Source organism: Choloepus didactylus, chromosome 27 (genome assembly GCF_015220235.1).
Source record: "Choloepus didactylus isolate mChoDid1 chromosome 27, mChoDid1.pri, whole genome shotgun sequence".
Taxonomy (NCBI): Eukaryota; Metazoa; Chordata; class Mammalia; order Pilosa; family Megalonychidae; genus Choloepus; species Choloepus didactylus.
In genome coordinates, this window is record NC_051333.1 from 18,416,299 (window position 1) to 18,435,572 (window position 19,274).

Here is a 19,274-nt window from a genome sequence, read left to right on the forward strand (position 1 = left end):
ACATACAAAGAAATATGGAAGTGATGGCCCAGGCAAAGAAGAGTAAAGCCTTAGAAACTGTCTAATGAGGAAGATCAGGCCTGGGACATTCCAGACAAAGACTTGTAAAAAATGGTCCTAATTATGCTGAAAGAGACTAAGGAAAATATGGACAAAGAATTAAAGGAAATTAGGAAAACCGTATCAATAAATAGAAATTATGAAAAGGAACCAAAAAGAGGTAATGACCATGGTAAAAGAAATTTAAAAATCCCTAGAGGTATACAACAGCAGATTGGAGCTGTCAGAAGAATCAGTGAACTTGAAGATAAGAAAATTGAAATCATCCAGTCTGAGTGACAGGAAGAAGAATGAAAAAAAGTGAACAGAACCAGAGGAAGCTGTGGGACACCATCACATGTACCAATATATTCACTGTGGGATCCCAGAAAGAGAAGAGAGAGAAAGGGGCAGAGGAAATACTCAAAGAAATAATTGCTGAAAAAAACCTTCAAATTTAACAAAAGACATGAATATACTCATCCAAGATACTCAATGAACTCATCCAAGATGCTCAATGAACTCCAAACAGAATAAACTCAAATGGACCACACCTTGCCATTCAAGCTATTGAAAGCCAAAGATAAACAGAAGATTCTGAAAGCCATAAGAGTCACACACAAAGGAACCTCAATAAGACTAAATGGCAGATTTCTCATTGTAAACCATGGAACCAAGAAGGCACTGGGAAGACATATTTAAAATGTGAAAGCAAATATCCGCCAACCAAGAATTTTACATCCAGCAAAACTGTCTTTCAAAAGGGAAGGAGGAATTAAGACATTCCCAGACACTCCTGAAGACAATTATATAATAATGTAAATTACAAGGGGTGACAGTGTGATTGTGAAGACCTTGTGGATCACACCCCCTTTATCTAGTGTATGGATGAGTGGAGGAATGGGGATAAAAACTAAAGGACAAATGGGGTGGGATGAGGGGATGAGTTGGGTGTTTTTTTTTCACTTTTATTTTTTATTCTTGTTCTGGTTCTTTCTGATGTAAGGAAAATGTTCAGAGATAGATTGTGGTGATGAACGCATAACTATGTTATCATACTGTGGACAGTGGATTGTATATCATGGATGATTGTATGGTGTGTGAATGTATTTCAATAAAACTGAATTTAATAAAAAAAAAAAAAAAAAAAAGACATTCCCAGACAAACTAAAGCTGAGGGACTTCATCACTACACTGGTCCTATAAGAAATGCTAAATGGAGGTCTGCAGGTTGAAAGGAAAAGGCACTAGACAAACTGACTGAAAGTATGAGAAGAAATAAAGATTTCCGGTACAAATAATTACATAGGTAAATATAAATACCAGTATGTTTGTAATTTTTATTTCTAACTCTACTTTTTGCTTCCTACAGTATCTAAAACGCAATGCATAAAATGTAATGAAAAATAAGTGGTTTTGGACTCATAATGTATAAACATGTAATTTGTGACAAGAACAACATAAAACTGGGGGGTGGGCAGGCTATAGGAACATATCTTGTGAACACTGTTGAAGTTAAGTTGGTATCAAAGCAAACGAGATAGTTATAGATCTAGGATGTTAAATTTAAGCCCCAAAATAACTATAAAGAAAATAGCACAGAATATGCAAGCTCACCGAGACAGAAAGAGAAGTACAGGTTGTCAGGGGTGGTGGGCAGGGGTAATGGGAAGTTAATGCATAATGGGTGTAGGGTTTCTGTTTGGGGAGATGGCAAAGTTTTAGTAATGGAAGGTGGGGGGGGTATTACAATATGGTGAAGGCAATTACTCCCACTGAATGGTATGCTTGGAAGCAGTTGAAATGGAAAAGTTTATGGTGTATATATGTTCCCACAAATAAAAAAAAAAAATTAAAAAAACAAAGAGCAACTAAAGACACAGTGACAAATAAATGTAATACGTGATCCTGGACAGGATCTAATAAGGGAGGAGAAAAAGCTACAAAGGACATTATTGGTACATATGAGAAAACCGGAATACAGACTGTGAGTTTTCTACTGTTAAATTTCTTTAACTTGATAGCTGTACTTAAGGTAGATATATAAATGAATATATATTTGTTCTTAGGAAATGCACATGGCAGTATTAAGTGTTCAGAGAGCATGATGTATACAATATACACTCAAGTGTTCAGAAAATGGAGGGATAGATGGATAGACAGATGACAGAGAGATGGAGAGATAAGATAGACTGATGGATGGATAGAATGATATGGCAAATGTGACCAAGTGTTAACACTGGTGGATCTGGGTGTCTGGGGATGTTGGAGTTCTCTTTATGGGGTTTGTATTATTTTTGTAACTGTCCTGTAAGTTTTAAAGTATTTCAAAATAAAAAGTAAAAAAGAAAAAAAAAGTGAAGAGGGTAAAGGGACTTAAATGGAAATAAAGTTTTTACATTTCACTCAAGGTGGTAAAACATATAGACACCAGCAGGCTGTAATATATTTCATATGTATATGGTAATACCTAGAGCAACCATTAATAATTACTTTAATCAATTACATCAATTAAAAGACAGACTGAACTGCATTGTGTTTATAAGAAACTCATTTCAAACATAATGACACAGGTAGGTTAAAAGTAAAAGGATGGAAAATATATATATACATCATGCAAACAATATTCAAAAGAAAACACAAGTACCTATATGAATGTCAGATAAACTAGACTTTAAAGAAAATTAATAAGGACAATGAGGGACATTATGTAATGATAAAAGGATCAACCCTCAACAACATATAGTAATCCTAACTGTCTATTTACCAAACAGAGCATCAAAATATATGAAGAAAAAACTGAAATAAAGGAAAAATAGACAAGTCCACAATTATAGCTGGTGACTTAAAACCCTACTCTCAGCCATTAACAGAACCACTAGACAGAAAATCGGCAAGCATAGCTAAGAACTGAACACCACCATCAAACAACAGAATGTAACTGACATCTATAGAACACTCTACCCAACAACAAAAAGAGTACATGCTCTTTCCCACTGCACATGGAACATTCTCCAAGAGAGACCCATATTCTGGGTCATAAAACAAATCTTAACAAATTTAAAAGAATAAAAGTCATAAAGAGTATGTTTTGTGACATGTAATAAAGAATTTAACCTTACCCAAAGAGGGGTCTGGTCTTGCCCTGGCCTTTTGGGAGGTGGTCTCTAAGAAGAGTGTCTTTGTTTACTGGGGGCATCTTGTACACTGGACAGTCTAACAGTGTGATATGTAATGGGATTTCGGGCCATGCAGCATTTGCTCTACCTATGGAGGGGCTGGAGACTAAAGGTCAACCACGTGGGTGGTTAACCATGAAGCCAGATGAAAAATATGGACACTAAGGCTTGAGTGAGCTTCCCTAGTTGGCAAAACTCCATGCATATTGTCAAATATTGTTGCCAGGAGGAATTAATGCTGCCAGGGGAAGTAATACTGTCCAGGTCTCCATGAGGAGAACATAACAGGACATTCTACGTTTGGGATCCTACTGGACTCTGGCCTATGTGCTTCTTCCCTATTTGATTTTATTCTGCATTCATTTGCTGTTATAAGCCATGATCAAGAGCAAAACAGCGTTCTGTGAATCCTACTAGTTAATTATCAAAACTAAGGATGCTCTTGGGAATCCCTGAACTTGTAACTGATATCAGAAGTGAGGGATTCTCACTCTGAGAAGGGGACTCTGAATAGTGGACTGCTCCCTCTAACTTTCACATGTGACTATAATGGAATTCATCTATAAATCAATTAGAAAAACAGACAACAGTAAAATATCCAAACACTACAAACAGCATATTTCTAAATAATACATGGGTCACAGAGGAAGTCTAAAAGGCAAAAACAAACAAACAAAAAAAAACTGAATGAAAATGCAAATACAACACACAAAAATATGTGGCATGCCGCTAAAGCAGTGCTGAGAGGAAATTTACAGCACTAAATGCACAGATTAGAAAAGAGGAAAAATCTCAAAGCAATTCTCTAAAGTTTCTACTTCAAGAAACTAGAAAAAGAAAAGCAAAACAAACTAAAGCAAGGAGAAAGCAGGAAAAAAATAAAGAAAAGAGCTGAAATCAATGAATTTGAAAAGAGGAAAACAATAGAGAAAATCAAAGAAACAAAAAGCTGGTTCTTAAAAACAAATCAATAAAATCGATAAATTTCTGGCAAGAATGACAAAGATAAAAAAGAAAGAAGACACAAATCATCAATATCAGAAATTAAAAAGAGGATATCACACTAGGCCCTGCAGCCATTAGAAGGATAATAAGAGGATAATACATACAACTTTACTTTCATAACTTCAACAACTTAGAAGAAATGGATCAATTCCTTAAAAATCACAAACTACCGAAACTTAGCCAAGATAAAGTAGATAACCTGAATAGACCTATAACTAGCAAAGAAATTGAGTCTGTGATTAAAAAGCTCCCCAAAAAAGAAATATCCAGACCCAGACAGTGTCACTGGAAAATTTTACCTAACATTCATAGAACCTTTTACACAATTTCTTCCAGAAAATAGAATAAAAGGGAACACTTCCCAACGCACATTATGAGACCAGTATTAGCCTGATACCAAAACCAGAAAAGGGAAACCAAGTAACTCTCATGAACTTAGATATAAAAATCCTCAACAAAATTTTAGCAAATCAAATCCAACAAGGAATGAAAAGATAATATACCATGACTAAGTGGGATTTATTATAGGCATGAAAAGCTGGCTTGATATTTGAAAAACAATTAATGTAACCCATCATATCACCAGGCTAAAGAAGAAAAATCATATAAATACCCATTTATGATATAGATTCTCAGGGCATTAGGAACACAGGGGAACTTCCTCAACCTCATAATGAGAAGCTGCAAAGACCTACAGCTAACATCATACTTAATGGTGAAAGACTGAATGCTTTCCCTCTAAAATTGAGGGAAATTTTACCACTTTTATTCAACATAGTACTGGAATAGCAAGAAAAAGAAATAAAAAGGTATACAGATTGGAAAACAATAAATAAAACTGTCAATTTGCAGATGATGTGACAATGTATGTAGAAAATCCCAAGGAATCTATAAGAAAAACTAGTACTAATAAGTGAATTTGGTAAGATTGTAGAACATAAGATCAACATATAAAATCAATTGCCTTCCTATATACTGACAGTGAACAAATGGAAACCAAAATAGAAAATATAATACCATTTACAAATACTCCAAAGAAAATGAAATACTTCAGCATAAATTTAAGAAAAATATGTATAGATTTCATATGATTAAAATTATAAAATGTTACTAAAAGAAATCAAAGAAAACTTAAATATCTGGAGAAACATACTGTGCTAATGGATTGGACGACTCAATGGAGAAAAGATTTCAATTCTCCCTAACTTTTATTTATGGTGTCTTAGTTTGCTAATGCTGCAGAATGCAAAACACCAGAGATGGATACGCTTTTATAAAACGGGGGTTTATTTCACTACGCAGTTACAGTCTTAAGGCCACAAAACGTCCAAGGTAACACACCAGCAATAGGGTACCTTCACCGGAGGACGGCCAATGCCGTCCGGAAAACCTCTGCTAGCTACGAAGGCGTCTGCTCCAAAGCTCTGGCCTCAAAATGGCTTTCTCCCAGGACGTTCCTCTCTAGCAAGCTTGCTCCTCTTCAAAACATCACTCACAGCTGCACTCACTGAGTTCCCTCTCTCTGAGTCAGCTCATTTATATGGCTCCACTGATCAAGGCCCACCCTGAATGGGAGGGGCCACGCCTCCATGGGAATATCCCATCAGAGTCATCACCCACAGCTGGGTGGGGCTCCTTCCAAGCAAATCTAACCAACACCAAAACGTCTGCCCCACACAACCACAAAGATAATGGTATTTGGGGGACACAATACATCCAAACCGGCACATATGGGTTAACACTATTCCTATAAAAATCTCAGCAAGTTTTTTATACACATAGACAAGCTTATTCTCAAATTTATATGCAAAGGGAAAAAACCCTAGAACAGCCAAAACATATGAAAAAGAATAAAGTGGGTAGAATCACTCTTCCCAACATTAAGGCTTACTACACAGCTGCAATAATCAAGACAGTGTGACACTGGCAGAGGGAAAGTCACAATATCAATGGAACAGAACAGATAACCCAGACCCAGACCCAGACAAATGTGCCCAACTAACTTTTGACAAAGGTGCAAAAGCAATTCAATGGTGGAGGATAACCTTTTAAATAAATGTCCAGGTGTCATGTCATAATTGCTTCTATTTTATTGATATAAGACATTTTAGAATATAGGACTATGATCTAGGGAGTTCTATTTATACTTAGATAACGGAGAGACAGAATCAAACATTTTAAAAATGTTTAAATTCTGTACTCCAGAAATTAACACTTCAAAAAACTAATACTATCAAATACAAACAATTATCAAAGGTAACTAATAAAAGGGTGGAAAGTAATTGAAATTTATGGCTTCAAATATTTGAAAATGACCCAAACTGAAACTCATATATGAGAAGTATGTGGGAAAAAAAGCACACTACAAAATATCCATGAACAGGAGAATGGATCAATAAACTGTGGTATTTTCATACAGTGTAAGACAGCTGAATTATAAAAGGAATGAATTATTGAAATTCTCAACATGGATTAATCTCAGAAATGTTACGCTAAATTAAAGAGGCCTTACAAGAACCTACATATTGTTTGAACGCATTTACATGAAGTTCTAAAATAAACAAAATGATCTTTGGTGACAAAAATCAGAATAGTGGTTGCCTGGGTTGGGAGCATGGGTAGAAACTGGGAAGGGGTATGAAGGAGTTTTCTAGGGTGATGAAAATGTTCTATATCTTGATCAGTGTGTGGGTTATATGGGTGTATACATGTGTCATAATTCATTCAACTGCACACCCAAGTTGCACTGTGTGTAAATTGTACTTAAAAAACTATTCAAAACAGCATGATACTGAATTGTTTACACCTTATGATAGAACAATTTTTAAATATCAGGATTGATAGGATGTTTTCAAATTGATATTTTTTTTACACAAGAAGAAATTTTCTTTTATTTCACTTATATTTAAAAAAAAAGTTTATGTTCCTTATGTTCAAATTTCTGCCCAGAGCTCTATAATGAGTCATCAACATCATCAAAGACCTCTGACCTTAGAGTAGATAGCCTGCCTTTGATCTCCAGGACACTGCACTTCCCTGGTTGGCCTCCTGCCTTCCCAATCACCCCTTCACTATCTCTATCTCCCCAATGTAGTCATATATTATATTCTTCAACTCTTCCAATCCTAACTTTTTTCTAAGCAACCTATTAGAATTTCAGTGCATATGTTCCTTATCCCCTACTTGATTGAAAATGTCTTTATAGCACTTAAAAATGTATTTCCATCACCTAGCAAAGCAACGTGCATGAAATAAAATAAAAACAATAAGCAATAATTAAAAGAGTATATGAATAAAAGAATGTGGTGTAATAGTTAAGAGTAAGGGCTCTGGAGTCAGCTTGCTGAGTTCAAATTATGGCACTAACTCTTGCTAACTGTGTGAGATTACTTTAACTCCCAGTGTCTGTTTCTTCATCTATTTAAAAAAAAAAAGAAAAAAAAAAGCTTACTATTTGTACCTACTTCACAGAGCTTTACAGAGTTGTCAAGAAGATTAAATGTAAAAAGCTTAAAAGAACACCTGACATTAAGTAAATTTTATTATCATCAGTATTTTTAAGAACCAATCAAAGCAGCAAGTAAAAAAAGGCAATAAGCCATTGAAGAGTAGATAAAACTGAATACCAGTGTGAAGAAAATATTTCACACCTTTTTCTCCTCCTTTGACTACCTCTCCTCTCATCAGAGATCATTATCCTCTCATCAGAGGTGCCTTCTACTTAATCTTCATTCCACAAAATGCCTGCATTCTGTAAGTATTAAATCATCCATCCTCTTGTTCACTGTACCCCCAAGGACTGTACTCCTACAATTATCTTCTTTCTTGTATTAATTTATCCCTCTCAATATCATCCTTTAAAAAAAAAAAAAAAAAAAAAAAGCTCTAGCTCATATAATCATAAAAACAAACCTTTTTCTCCATGTCCCCATCAAGTTACCATGCTGTTTCTCTGCTCCCTTTCAAAACAAAACTCCAAATAGTCCTTTACACTCGCTGTCACCACTGCCTCCACTCCTGTTCTTCGTTTAAGCCACTCCACTTGGGCTTGGGCCTGACCTCCATCTTTAAAGCTCACCTTCATCCTATGTTCACTCTCAGCAGCATGTGATTCACTTTTTCAGTCCTACTTCATTGAAATATTTCCTTCACTCAACTTCTGGAACCAGAATCAAGTTTTCTGACTGCTCTTCTCAGTCAGTCTCTTTCACTGTCCCATCTCCTTCAGACCACCTCCAAATGTCAGAGGATCCCAGAGCTCAGTTCTGAGCCCTCTTCTTTGTTTCTGTACTTACTCTACAGGAGATCTGATTCAGTTCCATAGGTTTAAATACATTCATATTCTGAAGACTTCCACAATTATATATATAGCCCTAAACTGTTCTAGAACTTCAGCGATCATATTCTATTGCTTTCTAAACATCTTCATTTGATGACTAACAGGAATCTCAAACTTAACAAGACCATAAGTGAATATTAAATTTCCATCCCACAACTTGCTCTATACCTATTACCATAAAAGACACCACCATTCACCCAGATGTAACACAAAATCCTTGAGATCCTACTTTTTTTCTCTTTCTTTCATGGCCCAGTTATAATCCGTTAGCATATCTTGTTAGCAATACCTTTAAATTATATTCTGAATCTACTTTTAAACACTTCTGTCGCTACCATACTGATTCAAATCACCACAAGCTCTTCTCTGGATGCTGAAACAGTCTCCTGCCTTCCTTTTACCCTTACTGTTATTCATTCTTTACACAACAGCCAGAATCTTCTTAAAAAATATACCCAGTCTTCATTTTCCTGCTCAAAATCCTCAAATTGTTTCCCCATCAAACATAAAACAAAATTCAAACTCCTTCTAATGGCTTACAAGGCCGTAAATGATCTGGCCCAGCATAATCTTTGACATCTTCCTACCACCCCCCTCACTCAGTCTGCTCTAGCCATGTAGACCTTCTTGCCATTTCTCAAAATGTAAAGTATATTCCCACCTCAGGAATTTTGCAACTGTTATCTCTCTGCCTAGAATTACTGTGCTCCCCTTTTTAACCTCCAGATATTTACCTGGCTTACTCTCTTTCAGATCTTTCCTCAAATATCTTTACCAGAAAGGTTTTCCCTAATTATTCTGTCTAAAATAACCCTGATGACCCAATATCCTTCAATATTATCTATACTCTTACCCTGTCTTTCTTCATAGTGCTACCAGTACCTGACATTAGAGTATATATTTCTTTACCCCCCACTTGTACATAAACTACACAAAAGTCTGAGATTATTGTGTTATATTCTTGGCTCCTACCATAGTTTCTGACACACTACAGGCACTCAGTAAAAGTACCGAATGAATGAATAAATTGATATTTAGGTAATGGAGACTCATACATAACTCTAAATGCAAAGGAGGAACTTGATTCAAAGAACTGGTAAAACGATTGTCATTGGGAAGAAAGGAGAGTACCTCTTGCTTTAAGATGGGGAAGAAAAATCAAAGAAGTGAAACACAGGAGCACTAAGTTGGGGTAAAAATGAAGTTCTTTGGTAGATTATACTGAAAAGATCTTCCTTCTTTCACAGGCCTTGGGTCTTTGATGAGAGATTCCCAACTACCTGTCTCAATGGCCAGCTGGTCTACACCTTGCAACAGTTTGCTGCTGTCTGATCACTGATTACTCACCTGGGCTCGGCCCTCCTGTCACTTCCCTTACAACCATCCAGGGCTCCTTCCCTTGTTCCAATGAGGAGATCACAGCTGGCTTAGAAACGGAAAGTCCTGGTTATAAGAAAGAAATGAAGATGAGGTGGAGATGAAAATACCCAAATACTGTGATTCAATATTGATTAAAATAAAAATAAACCATAGGTCAAAAGGGTGCTTCCTTTCCTACAGGGGAAAGAAAGGAGAGGGGATGAATTACTCATATTCAGGTGAAATAATCAGAGTCATAAGAAACAAAGCAAATAAGTGATAATCTGCAATTAAATTAATATGTTTTCTCCTTAATTTGCTATTAGAAAAAAAAAGGAGTTTTAAGACATTTATTCTCAGATGATTTTTAATGTTAAATGCAAATCAGTAATGCAAAGATTGTAACTTACAAATGCAAATCATTAAAGATATTACAAGTGTTGTTCACTTGGGTTGTAAATGGTAAATGATCTTTCTTGATCCAACCTACCACTACGTTAATCCAGAAGGCTACAGAGCTTCACACCTGGGGCCATGAGTTTAGTTTTAATCTTTGCTAGTGCACTTTGTAAGTGGAAGTGAAACACAAAACAAAGCCTGGTTTCTTTGACAGTGTGATGTTTTAATGTTGCAGAATTCCAATTCTTCACTTAATCATAAGGGAAATAAATTAATTATAGGAAAGATGAGAAGAAGGTGTGAGGATGGGGAAAATGACAGTGTACTTCCATCTAACTACTCATTTCCACACAGACAGAATATTCATCTAATTATTTGGATGGTAACTTGAAATTCACAGGGGAGAAAGCAGACATTCCAAGATACAGATATTGAATTATTAGGGGCAGAAAAATTTACCCAGTGAAACCAAGTTGCTATAGTTCTCCAACATCACATCTTTGTACAAATTCCTCTGTGCAGGGTTTAGGCATTCCCATTCCTCCTGAGAGACATCTATAGCCACATCTCTGAACATCACCAACCCCTGAAATGACAAATCATAGCACTATTTTTAAAATCATAAGAAATATCTTTTTAAAGGAAGGAAAGGTACTAAAAGAAGGTGCTGCAGGAAGGAGATGGCATAGTAAGTGAAAAGGCTAAGGCTGGAAATTGGTAACACAGCTCAAAAAGGAACTTTGTGTGACTGAGGCAGCGTGCCTACATGTTCTTAAAACAATTCGATTACTGCAGACACCTCCTTTCGCATGCGGGGGAAACTTCTGTTAATCAGATGTCTAAAAATTAAGAAAGTAAGTAGAGATTACCAACTAAATTAGTTGAAATTTTTTTAATCTTTCCAGAGTCTTACAAAGTCTTAAGAAAAAGGACTTGAAGATTCTTCTTCATTATCATGACTAATATGTCATAAGCATTTTTACTTTTCATGCAAATTCTTTAGTAAACATTTAATGCAAATTATATTGTCCAAGGATTGACATAGCAATATAACCTTGACATGCCCATTCCTATTGATGTGGAGTCTACATACCCTTCCCTTGAATCTTAGATATATTTTACTTACTCAACCTAGAGACTATGGCAGAAGTTACTATGTGTCTTTCAAGGATAGGTCATAAAAATGTCTTGTATTTCTGCCTTACTCTCTTAGGATGCTCATTCTTGAAACTCAACCACCATATTCCTAAGAAGCCTAAGCAACCCAAGGAATAGCTCATCTGCAAAGGAACCAAGGCCCCCAAACCACAGCCCTGGCTGAGCTCCTAGCCCATAGCCAGCAGTAACTGGCAAGCCATATGAGGGAGCCATCTTGAAAGTGGATCCTCCAATTCCCAGTAGAGCCAACCCAGCCGATACCACATGGAATAGGGAGAAGTCAGCACCACTGAGTTATGCTCAGACTGCAGATTTGTGAGCCAAATGATGATTGCTGTTATTTTCATTTTCTAAGTTCTGGGGTGATTTGTTATGCAGCAAGAGTGACTATAATCTCTTTTAAAAAAAAAAAAAGAAAAAGGTGGCATAACATTGATCATATAAATCAGAGATCTAATCATTCTCTTAAACTTGGACCTCTGAGGTGGACAAATCTCTAAGGTCTTTTCCAGTTCTCAGATTTTTGCAAGTACACCTGGGAGATCTTACCTGTAGCAATCTACCATCCTTCCCTGCATAGTTTCCATGTTCCTAATTTATAGTTTAAATTATAGAATAATCCTGATACATACAGTGACTTAAGTCTAGCATGTCTTCTTCAATCTTAAAATGGACTTTGTAAATGGTGCTCATCTAACTGTTGGCAAGACTGATGCAGGCACCAATCATCTTCACCTAATCCTAAAGCCTCACAAGGCAAAGGTCTCTCCACCCAGTGAGATCACCTAACACCAATTCCCCTTATACTGTATCTAACTGGAAAACCCAAAGTTGTGAAGAAGTTCAAAAATTTCCCATGTGTGATCGAAATGACCATTTATCCCCTGAGAACACCAACTCCCATGAGGGCATCACAAGTAAAGTAATTGGTTTTTGTTTTTTAACTTTTGTTTTAAAATAATATTAACTTTGGGGTGATGAATGCACAACTATAAGATGGTACTGTGAACAGCTGATTGTACACCATGGATGACTGTACGGTATGTGAATATATCGCAATAAAACTGAATTAAAAAAATATATAGACATAATTACAGATGTATAAAGAAAGAAACACAATTATCATATAAATGGTGTTTCATATTCTTTTTCCACTTAATAATATTGTTCCATGTCAGTAATTTTATAACTATCACATCATTTTTCTCATTTAAAAATAAACATATTTTTAAAAATAAAAGAATTACATTCATGTGATTAAAAAACAAGAACTACAAAAAAGTGTAAAATAAAAAGATTTTCTTCTTCCATAAGTGGTTATTCATATTTTACATAAGAATTTCTAAAGAACCACAAATTAGATTACACAATAATGCTGCTGCGTACTTTACTTTCATTACATGATACTGTATCTAGAACAATTTTCATATCCACACATACAGACCCCCCCCCCATTTTTTATGATGGTACATTGCTACACCTAATACCCTACTGATGGACAGTTGGCTCTTTCTACAATTTTGCTGTCACAGTGTTGTGTGGACTTTCCCACACCACCTCTCAGAAGACACGTGTAAATAAAGCTAGAAGATAAATTCCTACAATTGGAATTGGTGAATCAAAGGATATGCCCTTAAATTTTTGGCAGCTATAGCAAAATAACCATCCAAAGCATTTGCCTTGTTTACATCTTCCATGCCTCTCTCCCCACAGCCTCCCCCATCCAGGGCCTACCAAATATTCCAAGTTTGCAAAGCTGATTGAATAAACATGGTATCTAGTTGTCTTCACTTGTGTTTCTTTAATTATGCATAGAGTTGTGCTTTTTTTTTTCATGTTTAATGGCTGTTTTAATTTTTTTCTAATACCTGACTGTTCATTTCCTTTACCCATTTGTGCTAGTTTGGATATATTATGTCCCCCAGAAAAAGCCATGTTCTTTAATGCAATCTTGTGGAGGCAGACGTATTAGTGTTGATTAGGTTGGAACCCTTAGGTTGGAATCCTTTGATTAGGTTGGAATCCTTGACTTCCATGGAGATGTGACCCACCCAATTGTAAGTGATAACTCTGATTTAATGTTTCCTTGGAGATTTGGCCCTGCCCATTCAGGGTGGGTCTTGATTTAATTACTGGTGTCCTTCAAAATGAGCTACACAGGCCCAGACACTTGGCTGCAGCTGAGAGAAATTTTGAAGTCGGCTGTTGAAAGCTGATATTTTGAAGAACGCCATTTTGAAATGCAACCTGGGAGCAAGCAGATGCCAGCCACGTGCCTTCCCAGCTAACAGAGGTTTTCCGGATGCCAATGGCCTTTCTCCAGTGAAGGTACCCTATTGTTGATACTTTATGCTGGACACTTTATGGCCTTAAGACTATAAATTTGTAACCAAATAAACCCCCTTTATAAAAGCCAAAAACATATATATATATAATAATATTAACTTTACAGAACAGTTGCAAAAATAATACAAAACCAATACAAACAACTCCAATATACCCCTAACCAGGTACCTAGATTTACCAACTTTTAACATTTTGCCATATTTGTTATATCATTCTTTCTATCGATGGATCTATCTACTTTCTAAACATTTTGAGAGTTAAGTTGCATACATCATGCTTCTTGAACACTTAATACTTCCATGTATATATATTTCCTAAGAACAAGATATTCACTATGTAAACTCATGAAGTACAGTTATCAAGTTCAAGAAATTTAACACTGAATAAGGCATTTAGTTTATATGCCATGTTTTTTCAATTGTCCCAATAATGTCCTTTTGGGCATTTTCTCCTTCATTATTAGATCCACTCTAGGCTCATTTATTGCATTTAACTGTCATTATCTCTTTAGCATCTCTCCCTCTCTTTCTCTCAAACTGTTGAAACATATACAACAAAATTTCCTCTTAACCACCCCCAAGCATAAAATTCAGCAGGATTATTCATATTCATGTTGTCCTACCCTCACCACCATCCATTACCAAAACTCTTCCATCACCCCAAACAGAAACACTGCATCCATTATTCATCAACTCTCCATTCCCCTTACCCCCTCACCCCAATAACCTGTATTCTATTCTACTTTGTCCCTATGAATTTGTATATTTTCATTATTTTATATATGTGGAATGATACAATATCTGTCCTTTTGTGTCTTCCTTATTTCACTCAATAAAATGTCTTCACAGTTCATTCATGCTATAGCATGTGTTCTGGTCTGCTAAAATACCAGAAATGGATCGGCTTTTAAAAATGGGGGTTTATTAGTTCACAAATTTAGAGTTCTAAGGCCATGAAAATGTCACAATTAAGGCATCAATAAGATGATACCGTCTCTAAAGAAAGGCAGCTGCATGAATTCTGGCTAGGGGAAAAACAGCACCATAGAGTGGATGCTGATTCAGAGCACACACAGCCTCCTGGAAAACACTGCCCCAGCCCTGCAAGGTATTGCCACTTAGTTGGCACCATAATTGAGTCTTCAAGAGGCCATTCCACCGTTCTATCAACCCAACTGCCTCCAGATGATGGCGAACATGGTAAGACCAGAGAATGCCATGAGCATGTGCCCATTCCCTCACTTCATTTGCTGTGAAGTGGGTTCCTTGGTCAGAAGCAATGCTGTGAGGAATACCAGGATGGTGGATAAGGCATTCTGTAAGTCCACAGATGGTAGTTTTGGAAGAAGCATTTTGTGCAGGGAAGACAAACCCATATCTGGAGTATGTGTCTATTCCAGTAAGAACAAATCACTGCCCCTTCCATGATGGAAGTTGTCCAATGTAATCAGCCTGCCACCAGGTAGCAGGCTGATCACCTTGGGGAATGGTGCCATATCAGGGACTGAGTGTGGGTCTCTGCTGCTGGCAGATTGGGCACTCAGCAGTGGCTGTGGCCAGGTCAGCCTTGGTGAGTGGAAGTCCACGTTGCTGAGCCCGTGTGTAACCTCCATCCCTACCACCATGACCACTTTGTTCATGAGCCCATTGGGCAATGACAGGAGTTGCTGGGAAAGAGGCTGATTGGTGTCTACCAAACGGGTCATTTTATCCACTTGGTAATTAAAATCTTCTTCTGCTGAAGTCACCTCTGGTGAGCATTCACATGGGACACAAATATCTTCATGTTTTTTGCCCACTCAGAAAGGTCTATCCACATACCCCTTTCCCCAGACTTCTTTGTCACCAATCTTTCAATCCTGTTCCTTCCAAGTCCCTGACCATCCAGCTAAACCATTAGCAACAGCCCATGAATCAGTATACAAATGCACATCTGGCCAGTTCTCCTTCTAAGCAAAGTGAACAAACAGGTGCACTGCTTGACATTCTGCCCACTGGGAGGATTTCCCCTCACCACTGTCCCTCAGGGACATGCCAGAAAGCTACAGCTGTCCACTTTCGGGTGGTGCCTACATATTGTGCAGAACCATCTGTAAACCAGTTAACTTATTTTAAGGAACTCCCCAAGATGCCATAGCTGTGGGCTGGAAAAGAGAAGGTAATGTGGCAGGAGTGGGGGCCATGGGCATTTGGATGACTTCCTCATGTAACTTACTTGTTCCTTCAGGACCCATTCGGGCTCCATCTCGTATATACCATTTTATGATGGAGTGCTGCAGTGCATGCCCAACTTTATGGCTTGGTGGGTCAGACAACACCCAGCTCATGATAGGTAACTCAGGTCTCATGATAACTTGGTGGCCCATGGTTAAGCATTGTGTCTCTGCTAAGGCAGGCCAACAGTTGTTTCTTAAATGGAGAGTAGTTATCTGCAGAGGATGATAAAGCTTTACTCCAAAATCCTAAGGGCCTGCACTGTGATTCTCCTATAGGAACCTGCCAAAGGATCCAAACAGCATCTCTATTTGCCACTGACACTTCCAGTACCATTGGATCAGCTGGATCATATGGTCCAAGTGGCAGCTTGCACAGCAGCCTGGACCTGTTGCAGAGCCTCATCTTGTTCTGGTCCTCACTCAAAACTAGAAGCTTTTCTGGTCACTCAGTAGATGGGCCAGAGTAGCACACCCAAATGAGGAATACGTTCTCTCCAAAACCCAAAGAGGCCAACTAGGTGTTGTGCCTCTTTTTTGGTCATAGGAGGGGCCAGATGCAACAGCTTATCCTTCACCTTAGAAAGGATATCTCAACAAGCCTCACACCACCGGACACCCAGAAATTTTACTGAGGTGGAAGGCCCCTGTATTTTTGTTGGATTTGTCTCCCATCCTCTGCCATGCAAATACCTAACCAACAAATGCTACTTCCTGCTCACTAGGACCAATCAATATGATGACATCAATATAATGGACCAGTGTAATGTCTTGTGGGAGGGAGAAATGATCAAGATCCCTGTGGACAATATTAGGACATAGGGCTGGAGAGTTGATATACCCCTGAGGGAGCACAGTGAATGTAAACTGCTGGCCTTGCCAACTGAATGCAAACTGTTTCTGGTGGTCCTTACTAACAGCTATTGAGAAAAAAGCATTTGCCAGATCAATAGCTGCATACCAGGTACCAGGGGATATACTGATTTGCTCAAGCAAGGATACCACATCTGGAACAGCAGCTGCAATTGAAGTCACCACCTGGTTAAGCTTATGATAATCCACAGTCATCCTCCAAGACCCATCTGTTTTCTGCACAGGCCAAATAGGAGAGTTGAATGGGGATGTGGTGGGAATCACCACCCCCGCATCCTTCAAGTCCTTAAGAGTGGCGTTAATCTCTGCAATCCCTCCAGGAATCCAATATTGCTTTTGGTTTACTATTCTGCTAGGCAGGGGCAGTTCTAGTGGCTTCCACTTGGCCTTTCCCACCATAATAGCCCTCACTCCATGAGTCAGGGAACCAATGTGAGGATTCTCCCAGTTGCTGAGTATGTCTATTCCAATTATGCATTCTAACACTGGGGAAATAACCACAGAATGGGTCTGGATACACTATGAGACAGACCTGAGCTAAAACTCCATCGATCACCTGACCTCCATAAGCCCCAACTCTGACTGGTAGACCAGAGTGATGTTTTGGGTCTCCTGGAATTAATGTCACTTCTGAACCAGTGTCTAACAATCCAGGAAATATCTGATCATTTCCTTTTCCCCAGTGCACAGTTACCCTGGTAAAAGGCCATAGGTCCCCCTGGGGAAGGCTGGGAGGAAGATTAACAGTGTAAATTTTTGGCAGTGTAACAGGGTCCTTCCCCAAGGGTACCCAGCCTTCCCCTCTTTCAAGGGGCTCTGGATCTGTAAACTGTCTCAAGTCTGGGAATTGATTAAGGGGCTGTGACTCTCTGTGTTTATAATTCAAGGGAGACTTCTGTTCACTTGACCTAGAATTCTTGTTCAAACAAGAATTTAGTAGATTGCCCATCTATTTTACTACTTAGTACTCCACGATCTATTAGCCAATGCCATAAGTCTCTGCAAGTCAGATTATTCTTATTAATGCTTTGAGCCTGTTTTCCATTATGGTAGCCACGCCCACCTTGTCTGTGGCAATTAACTGCAGCCACTTGGCTTCTGCCAACTCAGGATCCGATTATCCCCACTGTGTTTAAGAATTCCAGCTCAGTGACAGCAGTTCCTACAGTAATATCTGACCTTCAAAGAAGGGTGACTACAGAGCTCTTCAGGGATGATGGAGCTAGTCTCACAAATTCATTCCTCACAGTCCTGGTAAAAGGTGTGTCCTCTGGACATTCCAGGGGTGTGTGAGCAGGTCTTCCATGATAAATCCACTCTAACATTCCAATCTCTCTAAGCCTTTGAATCCCCTCCTCTACATTATACCAGGGCAGTTCTGGCATTTCAACCGCTTTATACCTCACCCTTCGGGGCCTGTTGGGACTTTAGTTATAGGTCATGAAGCAAAGACTGGTGGTGGGGGTGGGTCCTGAAAAGAATTAGAAATATCCCTCAAGCCATTTAACTCAGGACATATGATAGTACCTGTTTCCGCATAACCTCCCCAGCAGCATGTTTTGTCACAACATTTTATTTTTACCAATCTAACAAGTGAGAAATGATGTCAGTAGAGTTGGTTGTCTTTTTAATTGTCAGTAGAGTTTTAATTGGCGTTTCTTTAAGTGAGAAAGATGGCACACCTCAATGTTGGTTACCTTTCTCTAACATGCTGAAAGAAAGCTGTCAACCTATAATTCTATATTGAGCTAAAACCCTTCTAAATAAAGAAATTACATTTCTTTCAGACAAATAAAAGCTGAGAGAATTTGTCACCAGAGAAACCTGAGCTATAAAAAAATGTTAAAGGAAGTTATTCAGGTAGAAATAAGTGATACTGGGTAGAAACTTTGATCTCTGCAAAGGAATAAAGAACACCAGGCATTGTAAACACGGGATAAATAAAAAAGATCTCATTTATACTTACATATTTCTTTAAAAGATAATCAACTGTTTAAAGGGGAAAAAAAAGCATGTGTATTTTAAACATATTTAGAAGTAAAATATATGGTTCCCTACTACACAATGTAACACATAAAAAAGTCACTCAAGAAACATATCTTGGATGAATAAATTGTGAGGGTTAATAAAGAAGAGTTACTCCTAATTCTAGGAAATCTGGTACTTTTCTGGAAAAAATATATACAGAGGGTGACTGACACTGTCAATAGATAACCAACATTGAGGTGTGCCATCTTTCTGAAGCACATAGCCAGGAAGTAACAACCCAGAGAAACTACCATCCCTTCCTCCTGATTCACCTGAGAATTAACAAACCCATAAGAAGAGGCTAGGGAGAATATTTAACGAATATATATAAGACATA

The 19,274-nt window shown here is 37.8% G+C and overlaps 1 protein-coding gene across 2 annotated transcripts in view; it reads right to left on the minus strand.

Annotated features, from left to right (window-relative positions):
* ZNF461 (zinc finger protein 461) overlaps window positions 1–19,274 on the minus strand; it is a 46,402-nt gene that overhangs the window by 11,822 nt on the left and 15,306 nt on the right. For both annotated transcript variants that reach the window (XM_037820234.1, XM_037820233.1), the window contains 2 exons: window positions 10,780–10,906; window positions 9,910–10,005 (listed from right to left, as the gene is read on the minus strand). In XM_037820234.1, coding sequence (XP_037676162.1) covers window positions 9,910–10,005; window positions 10,780–10,906 — 223 coding nt within the window. The remainder of the gene's footprint in view (window positions 1–9,909; window positions 10,006–10,779; window positions 10,907–19,274) is intronic.